General features: G+C 37.0%; 1 protein-coding gene across 2 annotated transcripts in view; it reads left to right on the plus strand.

Moving 5' to 3' along the window:
* The first annotated feature begins 320 nt into the window (after positions 1-320).
* LOC121387415 (carbamoyl-phosphate synthase [ammonia], mitochondrial-like) overlaps positions 321-17,920 on the plus strand; it is an 87,665-nt gene continuing 70,065 nt past the window's right edge. The window contains exons 1-6 of one of the 2 annotated variants that reach the window (XM_041518523.1): positions 321-420; positions 9,940-10,077; positions 13,351-13,460; positions 13,945-14,089; positions 14,354-14,500; positions 16,702-16,794. In XM_041518523.1, coding sequence (XP_041374457.1) covers positions 9,958-10,077; positions 13,351-13,460; positions 13,945-14,089; positions 14,354-14,500; positions 16,702-16,794 — 615 coding nt within the window. In that variant the 5' untranslated portion in view covers positions 321-420; positions 9,940-9,957. Of the gene's footprint in view, positions 421-557; positions 649-9,939; positions 10,078-13,350; positions 13,461-13,944; positions 14,090-14,353; positions 14,501-16,701; positions 16,795-17,920 lie in introns of those variants that run through there. The other variant, XM_041518524.1, reaches the window with a different exon arrangement.

Raw genomic sequence — 17,920 nt, forward strand, 5'->3', positions numbered from 1 at the left:
TACTCGGACTAGGGCGTAGCCAGAGAGGAAAAAACGCCGAGGAAAACCCAGACCTGTAAAATAAATATATCAGTTGCATGGGAAAAATTAAATAAATCTGGGGAAATTCCAGACGAGGCAAAACCTCGACTGCCTCATGCTGGCTACGCCATTGAACGGTAATATGGATTCACTGATCCGACAACCTAAATTGCGTCACCCAAGGCGAACTTCATTAGATATCTGGAGACAGATGTTCACTGTGACCACATAATTGTTAATTTTATCGGAATAAACCGACATGTTCCGAATGCATGAAAGCTGATCACGGAACCATACGACAGGATTGGCCACATGTTGCATCATCAACAATAACCCATCTTCATTTACATTTGGCGCGTGGCACGTGTCAGTGGTGTGTTGATGAAAAAGCGCCAAGTGGTAAGTATTTCTCATTTATTATTTTTTGAAGCAGATCGCGAAAAAACAACAACAATGTTGCGCCTAACCATATTAGTACACTCTTAGCGTGATCGCCGAAAAGAAAATAGTTCGTAGACTCGTCCTTTTATTCCACCGAACCGCCACATGACAGATGCGTGGCATGTGTGTGGTTGGATATTTTCAGTAAACACACTCAAAATAAGGGTTTACAATTGTTAACATAACGTGAGTATCGTGTAAAACTTTATTCATTTGTGAAATATCGTCTGCTGAAGACGTGATTTTGTTTTTAAAATGATAAATATGGTTGATAACTTGGTAACAACACACCGAGGCCCTTACTTTATTGACTGGTTCTTGGTCAGCCATCGTCTGGTGCCAACGTACCGTTACTGTTTGGGTAATTCGGTGGAAGACCAGTCCAGTAGTAAAATGGGGCCTGATGTGGGATGCATGTGTTCATGGAGAATTGGTATTTAATTAATGTGCAGTGACAAAAAGAATGTGTGTGTCTTTATCAAATAACACATTATAACATTAATTAAAAAAAATTCAGCAAAGCGTTCCCTTTTTGGTTAAAGGGTAGGAAGTAGCCAAGTAGTAAAGTGCTCGCTTGATGCGTGGTCGGTTTAGGATCGATCACCATTGGTGGCCCTATTGGCTAATTGGGCTATTTCTCGTTCCAACCCGTGCTCCACAACTGGTGTATGTACTATCCTGTCTGTGGGATGGTGCATATAAAAGATCCCTTGTTGCTAATCGAAAAGAGTAGCTCATGAAGTGGCGACAGCGGGTTTCCTTTTTCGTAAATAAAATGTATTGAGTGCGTCATTAAATAAAACATTTCCTTCCTGTTTTGTTGGGGTTTGAGGGTGTCTATGCTCTTGTTATTCTGTCAGCAACAAAGATGTTTGACATGTCCGGTGAATTTTGTTTACACAGTAAAACATAAAAAATATAAAATTTGAGCTTTTATTAATTTTGTTTTTATTTGCCATTCTCAGCTCTATACAACTATCTGTTCATCCCTTAATGCATACGTCTTTCCATTCATTCATTTAATGCTCCACACACATCCATTCATTCATCCAATCATCCATCTGTACATCCATTCATCTATTCATTTATTCATCTATCCAACCATCCATTCGTTCATTCATTCATTCCTACATTCCTACTCTGCACCATCTGTGCATTCATCTATCCATCCATCCATCCATCCATCCATGCATCCGTCCATTAATTCATTTGTTCATACTCTGCCCCATATAAAACACCAATATAATAATGCAATTAGTGATTTCCCTTTTGGGGCATTTTCACCATTTCACATTAATTGAAATAAACTTTAATGTAATTTATGTACTTGCTTTAATAAATGAATGGCAAAAGATATAAAAGGCATATTTTATTAATTAATAATACCTTTTTGGGTGTTTTATAAAGGCAGTTTTAGAATTATTTAATGAAAAAAGGCTTGTTTAATCTCAGGGCAGCATGGTGCTGATTAAGGCAAGATGGTGCTGGACTGCTGAGGCATGATGCTGCATCATGCTAAAACAAGCTAAGGAAAACACTAGCAATACACACAGTATATAATTTGAAATACCGTATGTGTTGAAGTTCACATACTGTATGAATACCAGTGTGAAGAACTAGGCAATGCTAGGGACGTGATTCTCAGCCAGTTGAGTGCTCGCTTGAAGTGCTTGCATCGCAAGATCGAACCACCTCGGTTGACCCATTCAACTGATTATGTTTGTTCTCATTCCAACCAGTGCACCACAACTGGTCAAAAGCCGTGGTATCTACTTTCCTGTTTGTGGTAAAAGATCCCTTGCTGCTAATATAAAAGATCCCTTGCTGCTAATATAAAAGATCCCTTGCTGCTAATATAAAAGATCCCTTGCTACTAATGGAAAAATGTAGTGGGTTTCCTCTGATAACGTGTCAGAACTACAAAATATTTGACATCCAATAGCTGATGATTAATAAATCAATGTGCTCTAATGGTGTCGTTAAACCAAACAAACTTTCACTTTAACTAGGCACCGTTAAAGTTTTTGTTTAACGATGCCATTAGAGCACATTGATTAATTAATCATCAGCTATTGGATGTCAAACATTTGGTAATTTTGACACGTAGTCATCAGAGAAAACCCGCTACAGTATTTACAATGCAGCAAGGGCTCTTTTATATGCACTTTCCCACAGACAGGAAAACACATACCACGGCTTTGTCCAGTTGTACTGCACTGATTGGAATGAGAAAAAATATCCTAATTAGCTGAATGGATCCACTGAGGTGGTTCGATCCTGCTAGGCAAACACCTCAAGTGAGCACTGAACTGACTGAGCTAACCCCTCCCCCCCCCCCCCCCCCCCCCCCCCCCCAAGGCACTGTTAAGTTTGCTGTGAATGTATAGTGGTGCATGGTAGACCAAACACTTTTGGGGCATTTTCACCATTTTCAGGGCACTTGTATTTCATTAAAAATAGACAACAATTATTTGAAATAAACATTAATGTAATTTATGTGTTTGCTTTAATAAATAAAGGCAATTTAAGAATTAATTACTGAAAAAGGCTTCTTTAATCTCAGGGCAGCATGGTGCTGATTACGGCAAGATGGCACTAGACTATTGAATTTGAGGCATGGTACCTCACCATGCTAAAACAAGCTAGGGAAAACACTAATGTATATGTATCTGTGACACAAAAAGTGCCTGCTGGAGTGGGCGGTGTAGCCATGTGCAGTAATTCAAGATATTGTCAACACATATGTATTGTACTTGTATTATATAATGGTTTTATTGTTGCCCATGAAACCTATATCATGTACGAGTACCTACAATGCACTTTCTACATGTATTTGTGTAATAATACTAATAGAATCTATTATTACTGTTGTGAGGTGTAATTGATACGGTAATTTCAAACAGAAAGACAAAGTATATTTTTTTTGTAAAGGCCGAGGTTTACATTTCGTCTTTTTCTTGCTCATTTCATTACAGTAATAAAACATTAATTTTGTAAGCTATGGTTTGTTTATTGTAGATCGATTCATAAACATTTCACTTACAAACTCATTTAATCATACACGGAAAAATATAGTCCACATTAAATGCAAGACATAAAAATGTAACAACTTAACAATAAATATGAAGTTGAAAATATTAATTTGTTTAAATATTTTTGAAACAATGACACAAAATGAAATGGCAGCTTGGGGAATACCTAATTCAACAAAATTCTGTAAAACATAAGTTAAAGAGACGGACACTAGTTTCAACCCGTGAAAATTAACACTAAGTTTAGTTAAAGGGACAGACCCTAGTTTCAACCCGTGAAAATTAACACTAAGTTTAGTTAAAGGGACAGACCCTAGTTTCAACCCGTGAAAATTAACACTAAGTTTAGTTAAAGAGACAGACCCTAGTTTCAACCCGTGAAAATTAACACTAAGTTTAGTTAAAGGGACAGACCCTAGTTTCAACCCGTGAAAATTAACACTAAGTTTAGTTAAAGGGACAGACCCTAGTTTCAACCCGTGAAAATTAACACTAAGTTTAGTTAAAGGGACAGACCCTAGTTTCAACCCGTGAAAATTAACACTAAGTTTAGTTAAAGGGACAGACCCTAGTTTCAACCCGTAAAAATTAACACTAAGTTTAGTTAAAGGGACAGACCCTAGTTTCAACCCGTGAAAATTAACACTAAGTTTAGTTAACCTTTAGACTACTGGATTAATTTTTAACAAAAACCACGTTGAGTGGGTACAAGTTTATAACTTTTACTCACATATATTCACTTAAATGTTTCATAAATACATGAAATAAAGTTCATATATGAATCGGTAAGTATTATTTTCGTGTCTTTTTTTGTAATTTTTATTATTTTAGATCGGCTAATGGTGATTAAAATTAGGCAAAAAATCGAAAAAGTTGCGTTTACTTACGGGCATTTGTGGCCAGCTGTCCAGTATTTATGTCCATTATTCCCGATAACAGTGGTTTTCTGACCAGTTTTTTTTTTAAAACCCGAACTACGATTCATATTGCAATATTTGGTAATTTTTGTTGTTGGTAAAACGATCAAATTTATTATCAAATTAGCTGTTACAATCAGCTATTGATCCCTGAAAATTACCGCGACGTGCCGCCATTGTTGTCAAGCGAAAATACTTGCCGAAAACCACTTTTTGAACTCAAAATTTCAAGGTATTTTCAATTGAAAAAATCAAAACAAAAACCACCATTTTGAAAAAAAATCTTTTTTCTTTAATTATATTTCCGTTTCCGGTGAGTGTCGTGTGCAAAACGGCGGGAAATATGAATTGGGGAATGCACTGTATACAGTGTACAGTATATCGACTGACGTGACGTCGGGCGAGATATCTCGCCTGCAGTAGTCAGAAGGTTAAAGAGACAGACCCTAGTTTCAACCCGTGAAAATTAACACTAAGTTTAGTTAAAGGACAGACCCTAGTTTCAACCCGTGAAAATTAACACTAAGTTTAGTTAAAGAGACAGACCCTAGTTTCAACCCGTGAAAATTAACACTAAGTTTAGTTAAAGGGACAGACCCTAGTTTCAACCCGTGAAAATTAACACTAAGTTTAGTTAATCTACAAAACTGTAACACATTTGGATAAAGTTACAATTGAGTGAAACATGAGTCTGTGTGACTTTGAAATGATGAAATACCCTCTAAAACTAGACTAAAATTCAACTCCATAACTGTTACTTCTCGGACGTACATGTACGTGCATTTTTTAAAATATGAGAAATGCATTATGTGATATTAAAAACATCAGGATGACCAAAAACACTTCGAATGCATGGAAATGAATAATATAAACCATAAAATCTAAGTAATATATGATTTCAGTTATCAAAAATGACTCTAATAGTTAAAAATATGCCTTAGTGTTTAAAAACTAGGGTATGTCCCTTTAACCTTTAGACTACTGGATTAATTTTTAACAAAAACCTCATTGAGTGGGTACAAGTTTATAATTTTTACTCAGATATATTCACTTAAATGTTTCATAAATACATGAAATAAAGTTCATATATGAATCGGTAAGTATTATTTTCGTGTCTTTTTTTGTAATTTTTATTATTTTAGATCGGCTAATGGTGATTAAAATTAGGCAAAAAATCGAAAAAGTTGCGTTTTCTTACGGGCATATGTGGCCAGCTGTCCAGTATTTATGTCCATTATTCCCGAAAACTGGTTTTTTGACCAGAATTTTTTTTAAAACCCGAACTACGATTCATATTGCAATATTTGGTAATTTTCGTTGTTGGTAAAACGATCAAATTTATTATCAAATTAGCTGTTACAATCAGCTATCGATCCCTGAAAATTACCGCGACGTGCCGCCATTGTTGTCAAGCGAAAATACTTGCCGAAAACCACTTTTTGAACTCAAAATTTCAAGGTATTTTCAATTGAAAAAATCAAAACAAAAACCACCATTTTGAAAAAAAATCTTTTTTCTTTAATTATATTTCCGTTTCCGGTGAGTGTCATGTGCAAAACGGCGGGAAATATGAATTGGGGAATGCACTGTATACAGTGTACAGTATATCGACTGACGTGACGTCGGGCGAGATATCTCGCCTGCAGTAGTCAGAAAGTTAAGATGTTAATCAGCATAAAACATGAGTTATGATATCAGGTATGTTTAGGAATTGTATAGCCCTGGGGTGCTAGAGAAAAATGTGCAAAAGCTGGCTAATTCAGTCGGTGGACAAGAAAATAATTTGATTACATCCAAATCTTTGTTTAAAAAAAAAATTCTGGCCTAGCTCTGGCACTCGCTAAATTCGCGAATTTTGAAAGCAGTTGACAAATTTTAGTTTAGTTTGGCGAAATAATTTCATGTAATAATTGACATTTTTTAGAAAATAACTGACAATTTCTGCAATTTTTTAAGTTTAATAAACAATTTGGCGAATTGTTTTGCTCAGCCAGAGCTAGCCCTGATGTGACTTTGGTCAATTATGCGAAAACTGAGAAGTCATGGATTTCAGGTGTCAGAAAATTATTTCGCTCACGCATCGTTCGCCCAAGTATAGTTTTGCATAACCCGTTTTTCGTTCTCGCCAAAAGAAATCGACGTAATGGGTTACAAAAAATGAAATGGGTTATCTGGGTTGTGCAAACGTTTTAATTATCAGAGGCGTGGATTTGGAGTTTGGTCGTTTAAAAGTTATTAAAAATTCAAATTAATTTATAATAAATGTTGTTGTTTTTACTCATTTTTAACATAACAACATTATGCGTGTTTCAAGTACACTGTCCTAGCTGGGCATGCATTGCGGCTATCTGTGATGTCTGTTCAGAAAAGTGAGCGAGTGAGAAAGAAGTTGGTATAGTAGCCTTACACCTACATATTGAGTTGGAGGATGTGAACCTACTACGTACCAAAGGCTGTGGTATGTGCTATCCTGTCTGTGGGATGGTGCATATAAAAGATCCCTTGCTACTAATGATTTTTTTTAGCAGGTTTCCTATCTTAGTCATAAGACTATGTATGTATGCCAAATGACCAAATGTTAGACATCCAATAGCTGATGACTAATAAATCAATGTGCTGTAGTGGTGTCGTTAAACAAACTATGTGATTTTGTAAAATTTACATTGAATAAACATCACGTTATTGACAAAATTGTACTTTAAGGCTATAACCTAGAAGCCCTGAATGTATGTATTTTTGAAGAATTTATTGTTGTGTTACTAAAAAAAAAAAAAAAAATTAAATAAGAAAACGTTTCCAGGAAACATCATTGTTTTTACACTTGGCCTCGAACTAGACAGACCTGACACAATAAAAACAACAGCTGGAATCTGATGTCAACACCTGTCACATACATGTACATGCATTATTTCAATACTTAGAGATGTACAGTGTGCGTGCATGCATATATATATATATATATATATATATATATATATATATATATATATATATGTACCAATACAAGACTTTAAGTTTAACTCTGTGTATATGGATTACTCTTCAAGACAAGTCCCAATTTATTTATCATGATAAGACATGATTTTGTCCTGTGTTTTTTATAACAATAAGAATTACTTCGGTTTTATCTGTTATTTGTTAAAATTATTAGTGGTGGTTGTAATTTGTAGTGCTTTATTTATCATGATAAGAATTATGTTTAAAATTATTGTGGGTGATGTTAATAATCATGAATGGTGATTTTATTGTGATTTATTTATCATGATAAGAATTATGTTTAAAATTATTGTGGGTGATGTTAATAATCATGAATGGTGATTTTGTAGTGCTTTATTTATCATGATAAGAATTATGTTTAAAATTATTGTGGGTGATGTTAATAATCATGAATGGTGATTTTATTGTGATTTATTTATCATGATAAGAATTACTTCAGTTTTAAACTTTTATCTCTGTTAAAATTATTAATCGAGTTTTAATTTGTCGTGTTTTATTTATCATGATAGGAATTACTTCAGTTTTATCTTATATGTTAAAAATATTGTGGGTGATGTTAATAATCATAAAAGGTGATTTTGTGGTGATTTATTTATCATGATAGGAATTACTTCAGTGTTTTTAAGTTAACCTTTTGACAAAATTAATTACTATTATAATTTTTGTATGATTTTCCATAACCCATTTTCTTTCTGGGGAAGCCCCTCCCCTCCCCCCCCCCCCCCAATACACCCTGTTGACTGGTCACAAATTCTTTCTGGTGATTTTATTTTGATTATTAATCAAGATAAGAAATTACTTTTGTTAAAATTATTGTGGATAATGTTAATAATAAAAAGCATATTTTTGGTCAAACATCAAAATGGAAATATCTACTATTACTATTATTAAAAAATAAATGTAATAATCCCCCCCCCCCCCCCCCCCCCCCCATATGCTATGTAACTTTGTCCATCCTATCACAAAGTAGGTTAGGTGTACCAAAAACATAACACAAAAGCCTGAGTGAGCTGACAATGTGATATAATGTGGATGTTTACCACTATGTTAATGTTTGCTCAGTTAGGCCAGTCGTTTTTGATTAATAGGTTTACGGATACGCAAAAGTTCATTAAAAAGTCCCACTGGAAAAATAAAAATGCAAACCTACATATTTTTTATTTTTTTTACCGCCGTTCTGACCAAAAAAACAAACCGTAATTCAAGGGTATTTTTTCCAAAATTATACTTGTCAACTCATATTCTGTCTTTGTTAAATTATTTATTCAGAAGTACGTTGCGTTTTGACGTTGCCGTGTACTGTGCGGGTGCACAGATGCATGGCCACCATCTTCTTGTTGTTGTTATTGATACTTGCAGAAAGCGGCTATATGTTGAAATTAGAATTTCAAGTAGCAGAATTGAACAGTTTATCGTAGTATGTCTGTATTAACTAATCCAACATCATAAATACATATCAAAAGTATAAATCAATAAGCATCTATGTATAATACAGTATTTATATGCCTGAATGCCAAAGCAGTAAAATTACGACATGTGCAGACCAATTTCTGTTGAATCCGGGTCGTTTCGCCCTAAAACCATTTCGAACCCTGTGTTGTTTATTAGTGTAATTGTTTTGAAATAACATGAATATATCCACATTAGTTATTTAAATGAGATATAAATACTGTACAACCCGGGAAGCAGAATGGTAGTGAATGAGAAAGTACATGCAACCACAAAATCCATTTGCAACATATATGTGTGTGTATATGTTCATGATGAATAATCTGGATTTGAAACTCTTTTTTTTTCCTCCTTTTTTTTTTTATGTGGATCCAAAACTTTTTTTTATTTTTATTTTTATTTCGACCACCTACATATATTTTGTGGAAAAAAATCCGTAAACCATTTAATAAAAAATAGGTGGCCTTACCTTCAACACATAATTTATTAGACAAGTTTTGATAACCTGCTAGACAAATAGGTAAACGTGTCATCTCTAGATAATGTTACTGCTAAAATATGACTATTAAAAATGCCAGAGCAGGAGTAGCCCAGTGATAAAAGTGCTTATCTGATATATGGAGGAAGGACGGAAATATTTTATTTAACGACGCACTAGCTTATCACATTTTATTTACGGTTATATGGCGTCAGACATATGGTTAAGGACCACACTGATATTGAGAGAGGAAACCCGCTGTAGCCACTTCATGAGCTACTCTTTTCAATTAGCAGCATGGAATCTTTTATATGCACCATCACACAGACAGGGTAGTACATACCACAGCCTTTGATATACCAGTCATGGTGCACTAGATGGAGTAAGCAATAGCCCAATGGGCCCACTGATAGGGATTGATCCCAGACTTACCACGCATCAAGCAACCACATTACCACTGGGCTATGTCCTGCCTCTTTTTCACAAGTTATGGCCCTTAAACGTAGAAGATATAAAAATGTTTTGAGCCCTGTAAGTGACATGTAAAATGTATTTCTTTAGCAGTACTCTCAGAATGTTTATGCATTTTTTCTTTTTGTTTCAGTACACATAAAAAAAAAAGATGACGATATTACGCTTGGTTCTTGGTGCCCGTAAGAATGCTACCCTTTATTCCTTCAATCTCGTGAACCAGTACCATCAGTCCTCCGTGTTGTGTAGCCGACCCTCATGGGCCGAACAGGTCAGTACAGTAGCTTTGTTCTGTGATTCCTTCAATCTCGTGAACCAGTACCATCAGTCCTCCGTGTTGTGTAGCCGACCCTCATGGGCCGAACAGGTCAGTACAGTAGCTTTGTTCTGTGATTCCTTCAATCTCGTGAACCAGTACCATCAGTCCTCCGTGTTGTGTAGCCGACCCTCATGGGCCGAACAGGTCAGTACAGTAGCTTTGTTCTGTGATTCCTTCAATCTCGTGAACCAGTACCATCAGTCCTCCGTGTTGTGTAGCCGACCCTCATGGGCCGAACAGGTCAGTACAGTAGTTTTGTTCTGTGATTCCTTCAATCTCGTGAACCAGTACCATCAGTCCTCCGTGTTGTGTAGCCGACCCTCATGGGCCGAACAGGTCAGTACAGTAGTTTTGTTCTGTGATTCCTTCAATCTCGTGAACCAGTACCATCAGTCCTCCGTGTTGTGTAGCCGACCCTCATGGGCCGAACAGGTCAGTACAGTAGTTTTGTTCTGTGATTCCTTCAATCTCGTGAACCAGTACCATCAGTCCTCCGTGTTGTGTAGCCGACCCTCATGGGCCGAACGGGTCAGTACAGTAGCTTTGTTCTGTGATTCCTTCAATCTCGTGAACCAGTACCATCAGTCCTCCGTGTTGTGTAGCCGACCCTCGTGGGCCGAACGGGTCAGTACAGTAGCTTTGTTCTGTGATTCCTTCAATCTCGTGAACCAGTACCATCAGTCCTCCGTGTTGTGTAGCCGACCCTCGTGGGCCGAACGGGTCAGTACAGTAGCTTTGTTCTGTGATTCCTTCAATCTCGTGAACCAGTACCATCAGTCCTCCGTGTTGTGTAGCCGACCCTCGTGGGCCGAACGGGTCAGTACAGTAGCTTTGTTCTGTGATTCCTTCAATCTCGTGAACCAGTACCATCAGTCCTCCGTGTTGTGTAGCCGACACTCATGGGCCGAACGGGTCAGTACAGTAGCTTTGTTCTGTGATTCCTTCAATCTCGTGAACCAGTACCATCAGTCCTCCGTGTTGTGTAGCCGACACTCATGGGCCGAACGGGTCAGTACAGTAGCTTTGTTCTGTGATTCCTTCAATCTCGTGAACCAGTACCATCAGTCCTCCGTGTTGTGTAGCCGACCCTCATGGGCTGAACAGGTCAGTACAGTAGCTTTGTTCTGTGATTCCTTCAATCTCGTGAACCAGTACCATCAGTCCTCCGTGTTGTGTAGCCGACTCTCATGGGCCGAACAGGTCAGTACAGTAGCTTTGTTCTGTGATTCCTTCAATCTCGTGAACCAGTACCATCAGTCCTCCGTGTTGTGTAGCCGACCCTCATGGGCCGAACAGGTCAGTACAGTAGCTTTGTTCTGTGATTCCTTCAATCTCGTGAACCAGTACCATCAGTCCTCCGTGTTGTGTAGCCGACCCTCATGGGCCGAACAGGTCAGTACAGTAGCTTTGTTCTGTGATTCCTTCAATCTCGTGAACCAGTACCATCAGTCCTCTGTGTTGTGTAGCCGACACTCATGGGCCGAACGGGTCAGTACAGTAGCTTTGTTCTGTGATTCCTTCAATCTCGTGAACCAGTACCATCAGTCCTCCGTGTTGTGTAGCCGACCCTCATGGGCCGAACAGGTCAGTACAGTAGCTTTGTTCTGTGATTCCTTCAATCTCGTGAACCAGTACCATCAGTCCTCCGTGTTGTGTAGCCGACCCTCATGGGCCGAACGGGTCAGTACAGTAGCTTTGTTCTGTGATTCCTTCAATCTCGTGAACCAGTACCATCAGTCCTCCGCGTTGTGTAGCCGACACTCATGGGCCTGAACGGGTCAGTACAGTAGCTTTGTTCTGTGATTCCTTCAATCTCGTGAACCAGTACCATCAGTCCTCCGTGTTGTGTAGCCGACACTCATGGGCCGAACAGGTCAGTACAGTAGTTTTGTTATCTTAACTAGAAACCACCTTGCCAGGCCTTTGAATTTCATGGAAACGATTGTTTCCGGTATTGTGTCGGTAAAATCACGGAACCAAAATTTTGTTTCCCATATATTGAGTATGCCTATTCAACGGAACCTAAAAAAAAAATCTGATGTTTTCCCAGGATCACAAGGTAGGGAACCAAAAACATGTTTCCCATGTAATCTGAAATACTATGGTTTGCTTACAAACACTTTGCATGTATCCAGAAAAAAAGAAGAAAGAAATGTTTTATTTAACGATGCACTTAGCACATTTTATTTACGACTATATGGCATCAATATATGGTTAAGGACCACATAGATATTGAGAGAGAAAACCCGCTGTCTATTTTCGATTAGCAGCAAGAGATCTTTTATATGCACCATCCCACAGACAGGATAGCACATACCTTTGATATATTAGTCGTGGTACACTGGCTGGAGTGAGAAATAGCCCAATGGGCCCATCGACGGGGATCAATCCCACACACCGACCACGCATCGAGCCACTAGGCTACATCTCGCCCCCTGTATCAAGAAGTACATTGTGTTGTTTATATGTTGAACTTTATTTTACTTTCATATCCCACCGTACCATTTGTTGTTCTTTTATATTAAAATTACAAGCCTTTTAAAGTTTCTTTTGGACATCAGTCTTGATTGCTGGTGTGAGGTAGTCCTCCATGTTTTTCATATTAAATATGATACAACGATGGGTTTTTTTCAAATGTAAATTTTTATCACTTATACAAGAATACAGGTGTTGAATTTGGTGATTATATTTTAGGATTCTGCTAGAATCCAGGGCTCGAACTTAACGATGGCACCGCCATTGAGATATAAATTGCTGTGGGTCGGGAGCATCACTGATGGCACTTTTGTGCTGCTTGATGAAAATTACTGCTGTCAGTTAAACAACTCAATGGCAGCAAAATTAATATATCTGGTGTACATTAATTATCTGTCATTATTTAACATTTATGCAAATGTACATCAGAAATACATGTATGTCAACATGCAACAAAATAACCTTTCAGTCATATATAATTGCTGCAAAGGTCACTTTAAAAAAAAAATAAAAAAAAATGCCATGTTTAATAAATTCTTAAGTTCGAACCCTGAAGATAAAAAAAATTTGTCCTCTGATTTTTTTTTTTTTTTTAGGATTCAGTCTAATGCTTTCCACCCAAAGTCTGGGATTTGCAGAACTTTGGAATCCTGTAATAATTTTCAGTATATAACACGGTTTGCCATTGTTGTTTACATTTTTTAAAATTTGAATTTGAAGAAATATATTCTGACATTTAATTTCTTTCAGCCTCGCAAAGCAGACCTTGTTCTTCAAGATGGATCCCGTTTCCAAGGTTACTCATTTGGAAGCGAGAATTCGAAATCGGGAGAAGTAGTTTTTAACACTGGTCTTGTTGGGTAAGTTTTGTATTCAGAATTAAAGGTTGACATACACTATCATTAGAAAAAAGAAGTTAATTTTGTCCATTTTAAATAACCAAAAAATATCAGCAATTTACATTAACTTTATAAGATTATGTTGGTGATTTCAAACATCTAAAATGAGGACAAATTCACCAAATGCAAGTTTAAAAAAAAATTGGTGCAATAATTTAATTAAATGATTAATATCTTTTTTTCTGAAAATAACTCTGGGGTTTCTGCAATTACTGAAGTTTAATAGATAATTTGGCAAACATTCTGCTTATCCAGAGATAACCTTGAAAAAAAGAGAGGCAAAATGCTTTTAGTAAGTCATTTATAAAAGTCTGGAAAAATTGCTTGATGTCAAAGAGTATATGCCTTAATTTGGATGCTTAATGTCTGTTGATAAACACTGCTATCATGTTACAACCATTTAAAAAAAAATCTAACAACATTCCTTTCTTTTTTTTCTCTACAGATATCCAGAAGCCCTCACTGACCCGAGTTACAGAGGTCAGATTCTGACCCTGACATATCCCATCATCGGGAACTACGGTGTTCCCGACACAAACGCTCTCGATGAGTATGGACTAAGGAAATACGTAGAATCTGACCGGATACATGTAAATACATTTATCATATATTAGCTAGCATATCAGTGTAATCAAAGTATGTGAAATTTTTCAGATCACATACTTTCAGAATTTGATAACTTTGCAAATTAGATGTAAATTAATCGAGATCACGACACTACATTTATTGACATTTAAACAAATGTACCATATGGTGACCCTACATAATTGACATATACTGAACAAAATGTTCCACGTGTGCTATATCTACTCCACAGAGGTGGGTTTCATCTCTGTTGTATCTGTTTGTTTCAGGTAACAGGTCTGATTGTACAGGACTACACTCACAACTACAGTCACTGGAAGGCTGTGAAGTCGCTGTCCGAGTGGTTGAAAGAAGAAGGAATTCCCGCTCTTTACGGCATTGACACTCGCCTCATTACAAAGAGAGTCAGAGATCAGGTATGTACATGTATGACATAGCTCGAGTCCCATCTAGCCCTCCCTTTATTAATATGTTGATGGGGAGGGCTAGAGGGGACTGTGTGTAATACTTAGGCAATCGTCAATGACCAAATGGTAGCTAGCTACTGTGTCTAAAATACACATTTTGTCCTGACATTAAACTTACACATTTTGTCCTAAGTCTGATGCTACGGAGCTTTAGTTTGATTATTCCTGAGCCATGGCATTAAAGTTACATGTTGTTAACCAGTACCAACGTTGCACAAAGAAACCCGATGCCTCTATGCGAAACGAACCTGCACTGTACTTTCTTGTGGTGATGTAGATTGCAAAGTGTGGACCCATGTGACACGTTGGTGCTGGTTAGCAAATTTAATGTCGTAACTGGACTTGAGAATAATCAAACTAAAGATCTGTGGCATCAGATTCGGGAAATATTTTGTATTTTAGACACAGTGGCTGGCTACCATTTGGTCGTCGATGATTGCCTAAGTATCACACACAGTTCTCTCTTGCTGAAGTATTACACACATTCCCCTCTAGCCCTCCACTACAATAATGACTCCATCTGGTATAGGGGGTGAGACGTAGCCCAGTGGTAAAGCACATGACTGATGCATGGTTGGTCTAGGATCGATCCCCGTCAGTGGGCCCATTGGACTATTTCTCGTTTCAGCCAGTGCACCACGACTGGTATATCAAAGGCCATGGTATGTGCTATCCTGTCTGGGATGGTGCATATAAAAGATCCGTTGCTACTAATGGAAACGTAGTGGGTTTCCTCTCAATGATTGTCAAAATTACCGTATGTTTGACATCCAACAGCTGATGATTAACAAATCCATGTGCTCTAGTGGTGTTGTTAAACAAAACAAACTTTTTTTTCCATCTGGTATATGTGTAAAGTGGTGTTCTCATTATGCGATATATCGTACCGACTTGTTGCATGCTATTTTTCAGCCCTGCAAAAATTGGAACATAAAAGACTAAAGTTGTTCCGATTTAGGCGTTACCACAGTACGATTCACTCACACGTGACAAGTTTTTATCCCACAATCACTACATTGGCAAGATATGATAACTAGATAAATCTCTATATTTTCGGTCACTGACCAAAAATATAGGTCACGTGACATAAGCCCGACTCAACTCGAGTATTTCAGAGTAGATTTTCAATAAATATACTCTTTAAATTATTTCTTGAAGCACAGTAAATACACATAACTTTTAGTTTTGTGATAACAATACAAAACTTGTATATTTATTATGAATTAGAGTTTAGAAACTTTTTTGAATGTAACAGAATATAGCTAGAGTCTTACAAATAATGACGTCATATGGCAAAAGTTGACGATACTCTTTATGCGTACACAAAAATGGAATAAATAATGATTTTCCTACTATTCCCGTAGGATTGCAGGATAAAAGAAATAACTAGTTACTGTCTTAAGATATCAACTTTATATTTCTCAGAGCCATTCTAACCTTCGCAGAATAAGGCCAATATCTTAAGACAGTAACCAGTTATTCCCTATATTTGTTTCAGTATATTTTTCCCCATCTATACCTTTATATGTCTCCCTCTTTCCACTATACTTGTTCCTTTTTTAACATGCCATCTTGGAGAACATAATAACATGTTGGTTGTTTTTTTACCAGTCTTGCTGTTGTCGTGGTTAAGCCACTGGACATAAGGCTGGTAGGTACTGGGTTCGCAGCCCGGTACCAGCTCCCACCCAGAGCAAGTTTTAGTGACTCAATGGATAGGTGTAATACCACTACACCCTCTTCTTTCTCACTAACCATAAAGATCTAACCCACTGTCCAGGACAGACAGCCCAGATAGCTGAGGTGTGTGCCCAGGACAGCATGCTTGAACCTTAAATGGATATAATCATGAAAATAAGTTGAAATGAAAATGAAAGACATGTTTTTCATGGGGTTTTTTCATGTTTTTTTAAAATTTTATAGAATCATTTATCTCGGTAACACTTTTTAAGGTAATAAATCAAGGCTCCATTCCTAACATTATCAGATTCCTTCTGGGATAATTATTATTATTATTTTTTTATATATTACCCCCATTTGAAAAAAAAAAAAAACTGGTCGTTTGTCAGTGTGGTGACAATTCGAATTGACATTAATTGGAAAGAGATTGATAAATAGAGTTTGAAATAATACCATAATATTGTTTACAGGGCACTATTTTGGGGAAAATTGAATTTGAGAATGACGCTGTCGAATTTGATGATCCAAATCTGCGGAACCTAATGGCTGAAATATCCACCAAGGTAAGAACCTGCAGTTGTTGAGCTCATGGGATATCTTATGATAAGCAGAAAATTTCACCAATTTACAGTGAAACCCCCATCTAATGAATCACTGATCTTCCAAGTTAACCTTTAGACTACTGGATTAATTTTTAACAAAAACCATGTTGAGTGGGTACAAGTTTATAATTTTTACTCACATATATTCACTTAAATGTTTTATAAATACATGAAATAAAGTTCATATATGAATCGGTAAGTATTATTTTCATGTCTTTTTTTTGTAATTTTTATAATTTTAGATCGGCTAATGGTGATTAAAATTAGGCAAAAAAATAGAAAAAGTTGCGTTTACTTACGGGCATTTGTGGCCAGCTATCCAGTATTTATGTCCATTATTCCTGATAACAGTGGTTTTCTGACCAGAATTCTTTTTAAAACCTGAACTACGATTTATATTGCAATATTTGGTAATTTTCGTTGTTGGTAAAATGATCAAATTTATTATCAAATTAGCTGTCACAATCAGCTATCGATTCCTGAAAATGACCGCGACATGCCGCCATTGTTGTCAAGCGAAAATACTTGCCGAAAACCACTTTTTGAACTCGAAATTTCAAGGTATTTTCAATTGAAAAAATCAAAACAAAAGCCACCATTTTGAAAAAAAATCTTTTTTCTTTAATTATATTTCCGTTTCCGGTGAGTGTCGTGTGCAAAACGGCGGGAAATATGAATTGGGGAATGCACTGTATACAGTGTACAGTATATCGACTGACGTGACGTCGGGCGAGATATCTCGCCTGCAGTAGTCAGAAGGTTAAAGACCTAGACCACATTTTACGAAACATAGGTGGGACGTAGCTCAGTGGTACAGCGATCGACCTAGGATTAATCCCAGTTGGTGGGCCCATTGGGCTATTTCTCGTTCCAGCCAGTGCTCCAGAACTGGTGTAACAAAGGCCGTGTTATGTACTATCCTGTCTGTGGGATGTTGCATACAAAAGATCCCTTGCTGCTTATCGGAAAGAGTAGCCCATGAAGTGGCGACAGTGGGTTTCCTCCCTCAATATCTGTGTGGTCCTTAACCATATGTCCGACGCCATATAACCGTAAATAAAATGTGTTGAGTGCGTCGTTAAATAAA

This window comes from Gigantopelta aegis, chromosome 13, assembly GCF_016097555.1.
Source record: "Gigantopelta aegis isolate Gae_Host chromosome 13, Gae_host_genome, whole genome shotgun sequence".
Taxonomy (NCBI): Eukaryota; Metazoa; Mollusca; class Gastropoda; order Neomphalida; family Peltospiridae; genus Gigantopelta; species Gigantopelta aegis.